This window comes from Cebus imitator, unplaced genomic scaffold (genome assembly GCF_001604975.1).
Source record: "Cebus imitator isolate Cc_AM_T3 unplaced genomic scaffold, Cebus_imitator-1.0 Scaffold68, whole genome shotgun sequence".
Classification (NCBI taxonomy): Eukaryota; Metazoa; Chordata; class Mammalia; order Primates; family Cebidae; genus Cebus; species Cebus imitator.
In genome coordinates this window covers 11055093-11069574 of record NW_016107383.1, presented here as the reverse complement: position 1 = coordinate 11069574, position 14482 = coordinate 11055093, and the positions used below count along the sequence as shown (strand labels likewise).

At 39.4% G+C, this 14482-nt stretch overlaps 1 protein-coding gene across 1 annotated transcript in view; it reads left to right on the top strand.

Annotated features, from left to right (window-relative positions):
• The window catches only part of WASHC5 (WASH complex subunit 5), a 71684-nt gene that overhangs the window by 6175 nt on the left and 51027 nt on the right, over positions 1-14482 (top strand). Inside the window, exons 2-9 of the mRNA XM_017530767.2 lie at positions 450-759; positions 1202-1347; positions 1991-2075; positions 2688-2788; positions 6382-6574; positions 9102-9254; positions 11076-11189; positions 12847-13018. Coding sequence (XP_017386256.1) covers positions 574-759; positions 1202-1347; positions 1991-2075; positions 2688-2788; positions 6382-6574; positions 9102-9254; positions 11076-11189; positions 12847-13018 — 1150 coding nt within the window. The 5' untranslated portion in view covers positions 450-573. The remainder of the gene's footprint in view (positions 1-449; positions 760-1201; positions 1348-1990; positions 2076-2687; positions 2789-6381; positions 6575-9101; positions 9255-11075; positions 11190-12846; positions 13019-14482) is intronic.

Here is a 14482-nt window from a genome sequence, read left to right as displayed (position 1 = left end):
GGAAAAAAAAAAAAAAAAGAAAAGAGGAAATAGGATAGAAATGAAAGATACCGCTTCTGAGATTAGATAGCAGTGGGGTACATTGAAGCCACGCATGCCCAGGGGTTCCTTCCCCCAGCTCAGCGATGAGCTATATCATACCTTTTTCTCAAGAGGAGAAGTGACTAACATGTTGAAGAAGAGGCCAAGAATGTTAATCTAGCAAAGTACCTCCACATGGCAAATATGAAGAGTGAAGGATAAATACCCTTTCCCCCATAAAGGAACTCATTATTTCTTACAATTTTTTTTAGTGAGTTTTGGAAAAAAATACTATGTGTTTCATATGTATACACATGTGCATCCTTAAATTGAGATTTTCTTTTTTTTTTTTTCTTCTTCTTTGACACAACTGAGCAAACCTTCTGCAGGAATTAATTGAGATTTTCATACTTTTTTTTTGGTTACAGGTTATTTAATGGAGCAGCCAATCTCTCTGCACACCTGGTTTCATCTAATAATCTACAGATACCAGCTCTGAGGCCAGTTAATCATTCCCAGTGTCCAGGCACGGAGTAGTCAGTCCTGCTCACAATGGTGGACTTTCTAGCCGAGAACAACCTCTGCGGCCAAGCAATCCTAAGGATTGTTTCCTGTGGTAATGCCATCATTGCTGAACTTTTGAGGCTCTCTGAGTTTATTCCTGCTGTGTTCAGGTTAAAAGACAGAGCTGATCAACAGAAATATGGAGATATCATATTTGATTTCAGCTATTTTAAGGTAATCTTCCTCTGGCATCTTTATTGTTGTCTTTTCTGTAAAAGCATATTTTCTCTGGGAACCATGAAACTCTGTAAGGTTAGGTAATTATGGAAAAAGCTACAGAGAAAACCTTTGGACTAAATTTAATAACAGCTACTAACTTGAAAGTAAGTCGAAGATATTATGTGAAAGCCCTAACACAATATAATTGTATTTTTAAAAGATAACTTTGATATTTCACATTGAAGGGCCCCATACTCAAAGCATGCTACTCTTGGTTGCAATTCAAATTCATTTTTCTCAAAGGGATTTTATATCTAGGCTTCTGTTATCTTCATTGCTTTCTGTTGCTCTGCTTTAAGTTTGAGATATTTAAGAACATAAGAACAAATTTTTAGAAGACTGTGTAGAAATTGTCACCTTACTGACATTCATATACATGTGTTTTTTTTTTCCTTAGGGTCCAGAATTATGGGAAAGCAAACTGGACGCTAAACCAGAGCTACAGGATTTAGATGAAGAATTTCGTGAAAACAACATAGAAATTGTGACCAGATTTTATTTAGCATTTCAAAGTGTGCATAAATATATTGTAGACTTAAACAGGTACTGATCAATTTAGTAATAGCTTATTCTGGTAGTAAATAGTGGAGAGGGAACAGGACACACAACAACATATAAATCTCTCTGAGTTACTATAAAATTTCCTAGTTTATACTGTATATAGTTGTCTTTTTCTTCCTGTGGCACTGGTCATCTTAAGAATTTTAAAGTTTTACTGTAATGTCCTTCTCTTGTGAGGTATCATAATAAACTTAGTTTATGCTAAGTTGTAGAGCTTCCAATCCTGTCATTTATTATCATATTCTAGTGTATTATATGTGAAAATTGGGAAAAAGAACTTATTTTTATCATTAACTTTCTGTCTCTTCTGTATTTCTTAAGAATTCATTACTCATTAACTTTTAAACTAGATAGATATTCCATGTTTTTCTGCCTTTACTCCTAGATACTTGTAATTCATAAATCAGGACTAGGGAATATTTGTGTTACTTGTAACAGCCGTAAATGTCAAACTGTGGCCCTAAATCAGTTTATAAGACTCCATTCTTCAGAACATGAAGGACCATGAACTAAAGGCCAGAATGCCTAGTAGCCTGCCTTATCTTTTAAAAATCTTTCCTTCTTTAAAGATTACGTTAAAGTTTCTATTATAAATTAATAGCTTGCTCTGGGGTTTTATTTCTAGATATCTGGATGATCTCAATGAAGGGGTTTATATCCAGCAAACCTTAGAAACTGTGCTTCTCAATGAAGATGGAAAACAACTTCTGGTAAGTAATAGTGATTATTTAAAATGAAACTCAAGAATATCAAACTTAGTACCACTTTTTTTTTCCCTTTAAGCCACAAATACATAAGAAATACCATTCTTTAAAGAGAAGTGAAATGAGCTTTTAATTATCTTCGAACTGGCAGGTCCATATCTGAGTTTAGAACATGGACTTTGAACAGAATTTAAAACAATTAAAAGTTATGTGGAAGTTATGAGCTTCCTCGTTGTAAGAATTCTGTCTTACTTACTTTTTGCATCCCAGGCATCTGTCCTGGTGCCCAGTACATACTGACCATTTAAGAAATGCTTATTGAATAAGTGAATGACTTTATGATGAAGAGGTATTCACAATATTGGGATACTATTTTGGTGTCCCAAGCAAAAGAGCCAAAATAGGCCAGCTGAAAGATCATCACTGGGAATTAAACTCTATTTCACATAAACTTCAAGGCCCATTTTGCAAGAAGGTAAGAGCTCTTTGGAGGAAACCTACCTTTTCCTTGAAATCTACAACTTTTTGGAGAAATGTGATATTTTTAATGATTACCAACTTTACTCCCTAAGAATGTATAATCCTGTGATTTTGGCTTTTGTCCTCTTCTCTTCCTAGTGTGAAGCACTATACTTATATGGAGTTATGCTACTGGTCATTGACCAAAAGATTGAAGGAGAAGTCAGAGAGAGGATGCTGGTTTCTTACTACCGATACAGGTATTCCTGGGCTAGGGCTGTACTTCCAAAACACTGCTGTTGGTAAAATGCAGTTTATGTTCCCATACTCTTTCTACTGTGAACAGCAATAATAAAAAAATGGGTAAGAAAGTATACGATTCCAGCCAGGCACGGTGGCTAGCACTTTGGGAGGCTGAGGTGGACAGATCACGAGGTCAAAAGATTGAGACCATCCTGGCCAACATGGTATTTTTGTACTAAAATACAAAAATTAGCTGGGTGTGGTGGCGTGTGCCTGTAGTACCAGCTACTCGGGAGACTGAGGCAGGAGAATTTCTTGAACCCGGGAGGCAGATGTTTCAGTGAGCCAAGATCGCGCCACTGTACTCCAGCCTGGCGCCTGGCAACAGAGTGAGACTCTGTCTCATACAGTTCGGCCAGGTGTGGTGGCTCATGTCCATAATCCCAACACTTTGGGAAGCTGAGGCAGGCAGATCGTCTGAGGTCAGGAGTTCGAGACCAGCCTAGCCAACATGGTGAATCCCTGTTTCTACCAAAGCTACAAAAATCAGCCGGGTGTGGTGGTGGGTGCTTGTAATCCCACCTACTGGGGAGGCTGAAGCAGGAGAATTGCTTGAACCTGGGAGGTGGAGGTTGCAGTGAGCCGAGATCACACCACTGCACTCTCTAGCCTGGGCGACAGAGCAAGACTCTGTCTCAAAAAAAAAAAATGTAAGATCCTTATCTCTTCTGAGCATATTTTAGGAATATAACAATTATGCCCTGTTATATTTCATAATATAGATTGTAAAATCTATATATTGCATATAAAATATTCTATATATTATATATTATTATAGGTATGGATACTGTCCCTAATGATAAATACAGTTTTTAAAAAGGAGTCTATATTGTGAACTTTCTTTATTTTGAGGCTAAATTTCAAAGAGTCTTAAAAATCTAATGAAGGTTGTTTCTGTTTTTGTTTTTGTTTTTGAGTAAAAGCAGCTAGAAACTCCTTGGCAGATATAAGGGAATCAGTGTGCCTTCTGTTGTCATTTTCAGCTTGATGACTTTGAAAAGTTGTCATTCAGAGGCAGGTTGAAAATGAATTTTCTCAAATGTTTGCATAGAAACAGAAACAAATCAAGCAACAGCACATATCCACGATTATTTGTTGTCTCTATCTAAACAGAACTGTGATTCTTCAGGAGTAAGTTTTTGAAACCAGGAGCCACCTTGACCAGGTTTTTAATTTTAGTATCTAACACACAGGTTTTCAATTTGTGGAATGAGCTAAAAATGGAATACCAGGTCAGTGTTGGAAATAGTGAAGATTCAGAGAAGAAAGATTCAGCAAAGATTCAGTAAGAAGGAGTCAATTAGGAGCTTGAGCTAAAGATGGAAGGAGTAGAATTAACCTTTTCAAACTTAAAAATTAGGACAAACAGGCAAGACTCTCAAGGAGAAGGGGGTTCTTTGGGAACGTTATACTTTTGCAATACCAGTTACTACTGTGTCCTCAGCAGGAAATTAATCTTAGGGTCCACAACTAGACTTTTCCTTTCAGCTGTATCAGTATTCGAAGGGAGTTTTCTATCTGTGTTCATTCATGTCAGTTTGACCAAGCTATATTTCTTTTATTGAGACGGAGTCTCGCTCTGTTGCCAGGCTGGAGTACAGTGGCACGATCTCAGCTCACTGCAACCTCCCCCTCCCGGGTTCAAGTGATTCTCCTGCCTCAGCCTTCTGAGTAGCTGGGACTACAGGCGCAGGCCACCACACCCAGCTAATTTTCGTATTTTTAGTAGAGATGGGGTTTCACCATGTTGGCCAGGCTGGTCTTGATCTCTTGACCTCATGATCCGCCCACCTCAGCCTTCCAAAGTGCTGGGATTACAGCCATGAGCCACCGCACCCGGCTGACCAAGCTGTTTTAACACCCATGATTTTGAAAATGAGATTTGAATGGCCTTTCCTATATTTCTGAGAGTACTTGGAAAAACAAAAACTATAAATAGTATAAAGAACAACAAAAAAATATTGGCTCATCAAGCCCAGTTTGAAAATACGGCTTTACAACATCTAATTCATTAGAATGTGAGCATTCTTTTTTTTTTTTTGAGACGGAGTTTTGCCGTTGTTACCCAGGCTGGAGTGCAATGGCGCAATCTCGGCTCACTGCAACCTCCGCCTCCTGGGTTCAGGCAATTCTCCTGCCTCAGCCTCTTGAGTAGCTGGGATTACAAGCACGCCCCACCATGCCCAGCTAATTTTTTGTATTTTTAGGAGAGACGGGGTTTCACCATGTTGACCAGGATGGTCTCGATCTCTTGACCTCGTGATCCACCCGCCTCGGCCTCCCAAAGTGCTGGGATTACAGGCATGAGCTACCGCGCCCGGCCCTGTGAGCATTCATTATTGAAGTGACACTGAACACTTCCAAGTCACAGTCGTGGCAAAAGAGATTCTTACAGCAAATAGGAGATCATCTCCAAGTCTCATATTCTTCGAATCTAGTTCATTTCTTTTGGAGCTTACTATTCCACCCTGAAAATCACAGACATATTTGTTAGATCTCTATAGAAGGAACAGCTTGCCAAGAAAAAAGTTAGTATATATTTCAGTTTGAATTGACATAATATTTTTTATTAATTTGTAAAATGTCAGGTTCACCTTCTTTATCCACGATTTTCAAGTCCAAAGAGCTGTGAAAAAATATATATTCACAAGCACATACACAACACACATGTACATATACGTAGTAATTCATTTGGCAGCAAAACCTGATCTAACCTGAAATCATTTGGATTCAAAACTTGCCTGGAACAGATGTGAGGCTGTATTTAGTCTTCACTTATCTCACTTTTGTAAGTATTTATAAATTTTCCTCCAGAATTATTCACCTATGTTGATCATGGGATGCCAATTCAGACCCTGCTAGAGTGCTATATTGTATATAATATATATTGTATATGATCTATGTGCCATATTACTTTCTTATATTTGAAAAATGCTATATTCTGAAACAAATCCAGTCCCAAAGGTTTTGGAAAAGGGATTATGGACCTTTACATAGTATGAATACCCATCTTCTAAACAGGCTTTCAAAACTATAATTTTGAGGCCAGGCACAGTGGCTCACACCTGTAATCCCAGCACTTTGGAAGGCCAAGGTGGGCGGATCAGTTGAGGTCAGGTGTTCAAGACCAGCCTAGCCAACATGGTGAAAACCCATCTCTACTAAAATACAAAAATTAGCCAGGCATGGTGGCAGTTGCTTGTAATCCCAGCTACTCAGGAGGCTGAGGCAGGAGAATTGCCTTAACCTGGAGGCAGAGGTTGCAGTGAGCCAAGATCACGCCACTGCACTCATACGTATATATACGTGTGTGTGTGTGTGTGTGTGTGTGTGTGTGTGTGTGTGTACACGTTATGTACACATACACACACACACACACACACACACACACACACATATAATTTTGAATCTTGAGGATATAGATGGATTTATGGTCATATCTAAAACTGTATTGAGTCAAAGTAGAATGGAATTCTTCTCCTTTGTTGGACTTTTCAGTTTCTAATATGTGTGGTTTGGACCTTTGTTTCCCATTGTGAATATGACTCAGTGCTGCACGATCTTCTGCTGATTCAAATATGGATGATATTTGTAAGCTGCTTCGAAGTACAGGTTATTCTGGCCAACCAGGTGCCAAAAGACCACCCAATTATCCCGAGAGCTATTTCCAGAGAGTGCCTATCAACGAATCCTTCATCAGTATGGTTATTGGTCGACTGAGATCTGATGATATTTACAACCAGGTGGGAATTAAATCTGTTAAGACCTATTAAGACAGTTTAACAGACTGATTTCACTTCCCTCTTTAATTACTCCTTTCCTTCCTTCCTTTTCCAAAAGAGTGAAAGCACCTAGAAGCTTTTTAAAACCTTTTGAGTTGTGCTCCAGGATGATAAAGGAAAGAGGGTTACTAATTTTGGCAGAATTTGAGTTATTAGGAAGAAGATGCATTATTTTAGTCATTCATTCAAGAAGTAGTTGTTGAATGTGTGATATGTGCCCATTCACATGCTAGGTGCTGGGGACCCATTACCGAAGAAGCCTGGCCACATTCCTACTCATACTGAGCTTGTAGCTTAGGAAGGACAGATAACAAGATTATAGTAAAGCAGGATGGGTGTTATCTTAGGGGACCAAAGGGTGCCACCAGAGCATGCAGGAGTAACAGCAAGGTCACAACAGGTGACAAAAGGAAGGTAAGAAGAGTCCAGGAAAGGAGGCAACCTGAGCAAGGCTGTAAAGATCAAGCAGCATTTGAAAATTGTCCCACTCCCCTTGCCAGTATGTGTAGTATTATTTACTTCCTTTAAACAACACCAAAGAAAATTACCATTTGACTTCATTGTTCTGAAGAAAACATAATTTTAGATGTTATATTTTTAAATATTTGTAAAAATTATTATTAGGGAATAAAGAGGCCACGTGCAGGGACTAACACCTGTAATCCCAGCACTTTGGGAGGCCAAGACGGGCAGATCACCTGAGGTCAAGAGTTCGAGAACAGCCTGACCAACTTGCAGAAACCCTATCTCTACTAAAAATACAGAATTAGCTGGGTGTGGTGGCACATGCCTGCAATCCTAGCTACTTGGGAGACGGAGGCAGGAGAATTGCTTGAACCTGGGAGGTGGAGGTGTTGCTGAGCTGAGATCGCACCATTGCACTCCAGCCTGGGCAACAAGAGCAAAACTCTGTCTCAAAAAAAAAAAAAAGTGGGGGAGTAAAGAGGCCTGTGATAACTGTGGATATCATTTATCACAGAATGAACCTGATCTGTGCAGTTCTTTAGGTAACTTGTTAGTTTTTTGTGTGAATATGTTAAGTATAAATAAGAGGGTTTTTTTTGGTTGTTTTAGGACAATTCAAAATCAGCAGATGCCAAGTCTCTGTAATAATTGTTGCCTTTCATTGAGAATTCAGTCTAAACCAGCCACAAAGGAGGTTTTGTTCCTATACCATTTCTCTGTTCCTCACAACAGCCCTGTAAAGTACATGGCATTATCCCTATGCTGCTGTTGAGAAAAATAAGACTTGGAGAGCTTAAATAATTTCCTCGAGTTCCTATTACTAAGTAGCAGAGCCATAATTTGAATTTGGTCTGTGTGAATTCAGAGTGTCTTATTCCTAATCGCCTCTTATTCCATGTCTTCCTGAAAGCAGTGTGTTTCTATTTTCTCCTTGCCCTATGATCTTTATTATTTATTAGCACAAGGGTTCAATTGTGGTTGTTGTGTGTGTCCACCCCACTCTCTGTCCTACACCTCCCCCATCCCTGGTCATAGCTGATGAGATTCTCTGTCTCCAAGTAATTTGGAATTGGGCCTGAAAACCAGTTCCTGGATTGGAGTTTACCCAACATGCAAAACTGGGAGTCTGCAGGCAGCCTCATTCTGCCATGTATATGGACAGTAGCCTGGAGGGAGAGAAAAGTTGGGCCCACACATCAGGGAGAGAAATAAGGCATTTCGGTTCCCAGCCCCAGCCCCTGCCCGTGGCCTGGCCACATTCCTGCCTGTGGCCTGGCCACATTCCTGCCTGCAGGTTTCATGTGACATGGCTATGTCTGTCCTTATAACAATGTCTCTCCTTGCTTATGGGAGCTCAAGGTAATTAATATGTGCTGTGTGCCGCCCAGGATTTCTAGTACATGAGGGGATGGACCCTTAAGGAACACCTGCATTTAAAAGGTAGAAGATGAGGACTCAGCAAAGGAGATTGAGAAGAGAGAGTGGTATCTGGGAAACCAGAAGAGGAGAGGGTTTCATTCCTCAGAGAGTTTAAGTGGGAGTCCTAAAAGAAGCTGGCAAATTGGATGGTTGTGAGGTCATGAGCGACCTTAGGGAATTCCACTGGGGTGATGGTGGAGGTCAAATTTCAGTGAGTTGAATAATAAACAGAAAGTGAGAAAATAGCAACAGCCAGTAGAGCCTATCAATTCTAAGAATTGTCTCTAACGGGTAAGATACAACAAAGGACAAGTGGTGGGAGACACAGGGATAGGACTTTTTTTCTTTTTTTTTTCTTAAGAGAAGACTTAGATTTGCAGTAGAGTCAAGGGCTGGAAGGAAGAGAATATTATGGGGTTAGGGATAAGAAGGAAGACCTGGCAAGCAATGGCACAGTCTGAGAATGGCTTCCAGTGTCCAAGATCCTGAAAGGTGATGGGCTTTGGAGAAACTGATGTGTCCTACAACCAGAGTTTAATTTGGGCATGTCTACGCGCAAATATTGCCAACAGCTCCCTCTCGGGATGTCGTCTCAACATTGCAGGTCTCAGCTTATCCTTTGCCGGAGCATCGCAGCACGGCCCTGGCAAACCAAGCTGCCATGCTGTACGTGATTCTCTACTTTGACCCTTCCATTCTTCACACCCATCCAGCAAAAATGAGAGAGATCGTGGATAAATACTTTCCAGATAATTGGGCAAGTATTGCTAATTATTTTCCCCTATAGTAAATGTGTTAGACAACTAATTTCCTATTCTTTTGGCCTTTAACCCAGAGGTTGTAATGTTGTAAATAATGAGACATAACATCACTTAGGTAAAGTTGCTCTAAGTGTGTTGAAAATTTTATAATTGTAGCATGAAGGAATATATGAGTCAGGAGATATCCTGAAGAACCCATTAGTCTTTTTCTAAAATGGATACTCTCAAAATTAAACCATTTATTAAAATTTATCTTGTTTTACCTACTGAGATTACAACTAAGTTGTGTAAGGATTTGTTTATTCTTTTCTGTTTTCTGAATGTAAGCTAGCTGAATTCATCTAATTCGTCACTTTGTGAATAGGAATTTCACTTTATAATAAAGTTTTACCTATAAGCTAACGGTGATGAGTTGTTAAAGTTTATATTATTGCAAGGATATGCTTGTATCTCTGTAAGCATTGTTACATTTTAAAATATATATTTTTTTGAAACAGAGTCTTGCTCTGTCACCCAGGCTGGAGTGCAGCGGTGCAGTCTCAGCTCACTGCAACCTCTGCCTCCTGGGTTCAAGTGATTCTCCTGGCTCAGCCTCCCTGGTAGCTGACATTACAGGTGTGCACCACCATGCCTGGCTAATTTTTGTATTTTCAGTAGAGACAGGGTTTCACTATGTTGGCCAGCCTGGTCTCGAACTCCTGACCCCAAGTGATCCACCTGTCTCAGCCTCCCAAAGTGCTGGGATTACAGGTGTGAGCCACCATGCCTGGCCAAAAATATTCTTATAGGAATAAAACTTGCTTCATACTTAATATATGTGAAATGTTTTCTTTACACAAAGAGGCTTTCACAAAATTCAGTGAATTGTATCATAGTTGTAGGTAGCAGATTTTGTTCTGCTTCTATATCAGCTTTGAATCACATTAATTATCTTTTATGAGGGACCTTCAATTTATTGGTAGTATGAGGACAGCCTACGTTAGCAAGTGATGGTTCCTGGCCAACTGTGAATCATATTAGTGAGCTCGGAGTTGAGCAACCAAGAGGAAAACACTGATAGTGTGGCTTCATGTTCCTGAGTTTAATAAATAAGTTTTGACCATGACACTATAATTAAAGACATACTTACTATTGAAAAAGACCAAGGCTGGGTGCAGTGGCTCACGCCTGTAATCCCAACACTTTGGGAGGCCAAGGCAACAGGCAGATTGCCTGAGCTCAGGAGTTCGAGACCAGCCTGGGCAACACAGTGAAACTCCGTCTCTACTAAAATACAAAAAATTAGGTGGGCATGGCTGCATGTGCCTATGGTCCTAGCTACTCCAGATGCTGAGGCAGGAGAATAGCTTCAACCTGGGAGATGGAGGTTGCTCTACCTGGCGACAGAGCAAGACTACTATCTCAAAAAAANAAAAAAAAAAAAAAAAAAAAAAAAGATCAAAATCCAATTACATGAAACCTATAAGATACACATCTAAAAAAATGCCCTGGCACACCGAAAGGGATTTTTAAAAAGATATCCCAGGAAAATGCCAACCAATAAAACAATTGGTGAGAAAACATTAATATACATTAATATTGTACAATAGAGAATTTCAAAAAGAAACATTAATAGGTATAAAGAGGCCTTTATTAACAAGGGGAATTAACAATCAGGAACACTTACCTATACATTTGGAAAATCTTGATTTTTCGTTGGGATGGAGTTTAAACATGAAGGAGTGGGTATTGTCGTCTGTAACTTTTTACAATTCCATCCCCTTACCTTGAAGTGAGTAGGAAGTTAAAAAATACTGAATGAATGTCTCCTCTTTCAGGTAATTAGTATTTACATGGGGATCACAGTTAATCTAGCAGATGCTTGGGAACCTTACAAAGCTGCAAAAACTGCTTTAAACAATACCTTGGACCTTTCAAATGTCAGAGAACAGGTAGGTTCTAATCCGGGGACATTCTCCAATAATTGCAGGCCTGGTTTATGAAGTAGCAAATAAGCTAAGTAGATTTCCCAAGGAATTTGGAAAATAATCACTTAGACAATTTAATGCAGTAATTAATAAAAGGTGAATTTTATAGCTTAGAATAAGATAAGTGATCATAGGTTTTTAAGTTATATGGCATATGTAAATTGAAGATTAGGATTCTAAGGAAGATTCAGTACCCTCAGACAAATAAGTGGCTTATGCCCCAATTGACTCAGTTTACTTTTGCTTAAAGACTGTATTCTTATGGCCAAAGTTCGTTTTACCAATAGCTGGAATTAATATGCTTTTATCAGTAGGATGATTGAAGACGGTAACTGAATACATATAATATGTCCTGTCACTGTAATTTAAATTTGTCATGTCTAATGTGCTAAATAAGCAACAAGACTCAAGACATTCATCTTAAAGTTTAAATGCTTATATTCTATCTCTTGTTCTTACACAAGGCAGAAGGAAACATCCGATTAAGTAGAGGAATAAAGATAAAATCTTTTTATTGGGGAGCATATTTGATATTTCTAAGTGGTTATATTCCTCATTCTGGCTCAGTTATTGAGTTTCCTGTGTGGATAAAACAATATTGACTCAAAAAAACTTCATCATGTTCTATTCAAATAAATTGAATTCCATAAATAATGCACAAAACAATTTCAATGTTGGCACATCTCCTAGAACTATATTAGAGAAAGTGGCACTTGTATACTTACCAACATCAGAACATTAATTTTTCATTACTAAAATCTCTTTCTAAAATTGCATTTTCTCATTTGTGACATTTTTAAGAGGTTTCTTGATACCATAGATTTAAACTAACTTGGCAAGGTTAGTGATGTTTAACATTTGACTTGCTTCAAGTAGAGCAGAATGACCAAAATTTCCAAAAAGCTGGTTTGGGAATTCATTTTTGATATACTAAGGTCTATTTTTTGCTAAGCTTTCATAAACCTTTAGAAGAACTCTTAATTTTGAAGTATTTCTGCTCTGTTCTGCCTTCTTTGTCAACAGTATTAGCAAGAACAAGCAATTGAGCTTCTGTCTTTGTTTCTTTTTCATCTAAGTTAAGAATAGAAGAGTTCTTAGGAACTACTTGGTCCAAGTCTTCGTTGGAAATTTTAAGAAACCCATACACAGGGGTTAAGCCCCAAGTCACACCAAAGTTTATCTACAGCCAGAACTAGGAAGTAGTCTCAGAATTCTAAGTCGATTGCATTTTTTAAATATGTTCAATAAGCCAGTTGTCTTTGAACCCTAGAGCTATAGTCCATATGTTGTTCATCTTATATAGAAACGTTGTCTTCAAGCCCTAGAACTGTAGTCCATATGTTACTTATATAGAAATTATATGGAAATGTTCATGTTTGAGCCCTGTAACTGGAGTCCATATGTCATTCATGTTATACAGAAATTTTGTCTCCGAGCCCTTTAACTATGGTCCATGTCATTCATGTTACATAAAATGTTGTCTTTGAGCCCTATAACTGGAGTCCATATGTCATTCATCTTATATAGAAATGTTACCATTTGTCAGTGGATTCATTTGAATGTGAGTTATTTTCAAGATAAATGACTCTTTAAATGTAATTGAATTTTTTTGTTTTTCCAGGCAAGCAGATATGCTACTGTCAGTGAAAGAGTGCATGCTCAAGTACAGCAATTTCTAAAAGAAGGTTATTTAAGGGAGGAGATGGTTCTGGACAATATCCCAAGGCTTCTGAACTGCCTGAGAGATTGTAATGTTGCCATCCGATGGCTGATGCTTCATACAGCAGACGCAGGTAATGCACAAAAGGCATGGCTGTTTATATTGCACCACATCAAGACTCTCAGAATCAGGACCTACTTCATGTTGCATAGTGGTTTAGCAGGGAGAGGGGCCTTGGATGAGAATCAAGTTGCTTTTTAAAGGTAGTCATTTTTGTGTCAACTTGGATAGGCCACTAGCACACCTGAAAAGCTCTCCCCTGTCAGGTACTGTTAGGTGCTAGGGAATAAGAGTACATTTTGCTCTCATGTTCAAGGAACTTGTCACTCAGCAGACTGGGGAGATCAAATGTAGACATATGAAAAAATAGAACTGCCCGTCTGTGGTAGGCAGAATAATCCCTTCCAGCCCACCCCCAAAGATGTTCATGCCCTAGTCCGTGAACCATTAGATATATTACATGAAAAAGAGGGATTGAGGTTGCCTATTAGCTGACCTTAAAGTAACGAGATGCTTCTGGATTATCCTGGTGGACTCAATGTAATCATAAGGGTCCTTGCTGGGCATGATGGTTCGTACCTGTAATCCCAGCACTTTGGAAGGCCAAGGCAGAAGGATAGCTTGAGCCCAGGAGTTAAGAACCAGCCTGGGTAACATAGTGAGACCCCATCTCTACAAAAAGTAAAAAAATTAACTGAGCATGGTGGCAGGCACCTGTATTCCCAGCTACTTGGGAGGCTGAGGTGGGAAGATCACTTTGAGCCTGGGAGGTTGCAGCTGCAGTGAGCCAAGATCGTGCCACTGCACAGCAGCCTGAGCAACAGAGCAAGATCATGTTTCAAAAAATAATAAAATAAGAGTCCTTTTTAAAAATTTTTTTTTAATTATTTTTTTAGACAGGATCTCAAGTCCTCCAGGTTTGAGTGCAGTGGCACAATCTCAGCTCATTATAACCTTGGCCTCCTGGGTTTGAGTGATATTCCTGCCTTAGCCCCCCAAGCAGCTGGGACTATAGGTGTGTGCCACCACACCTAGCTAACTTTTTTGTATTTTTTGTAGGATAATATTTCACTATGTTGGCCAGGGTGGTCTCAAACTCCTAAGCCCAAGCAGTCTATCCACCTCAGCCTCCCAAAGTACTGGGATTACAGGCCTGAGCCACCATGCCCAGCATGTAAATAGAAGTCCTTAAATCAGGAAGAGGGAGGCAGAAGTGTCAGAACCAGAGAGATGCACTGTGACAAAAAACTTTACTGGCTATGGCTGGTGTTAAAAATGGAAGGGGCCACAAGCCAAGGAATACAGGTAGCCTTTAGTGGCTGAACACAGCGAGACAACAGATTTTTCCCCTAGAGCCTCCAGAAGGAGCCCGGCCCAGCCAACACCTTGATTTTAGCCCAGTGAGCACCATCTCAGATTTGTCACTTCTAGGATGATAAGAGAATAAATCTGTGTTGCTTGAAGCCACTGAGTTTATGGTAATTGTTAGAGCCGCAGTGGGAAACTAATCCAAGGCCCAAGGCAGGAAACAGAGACC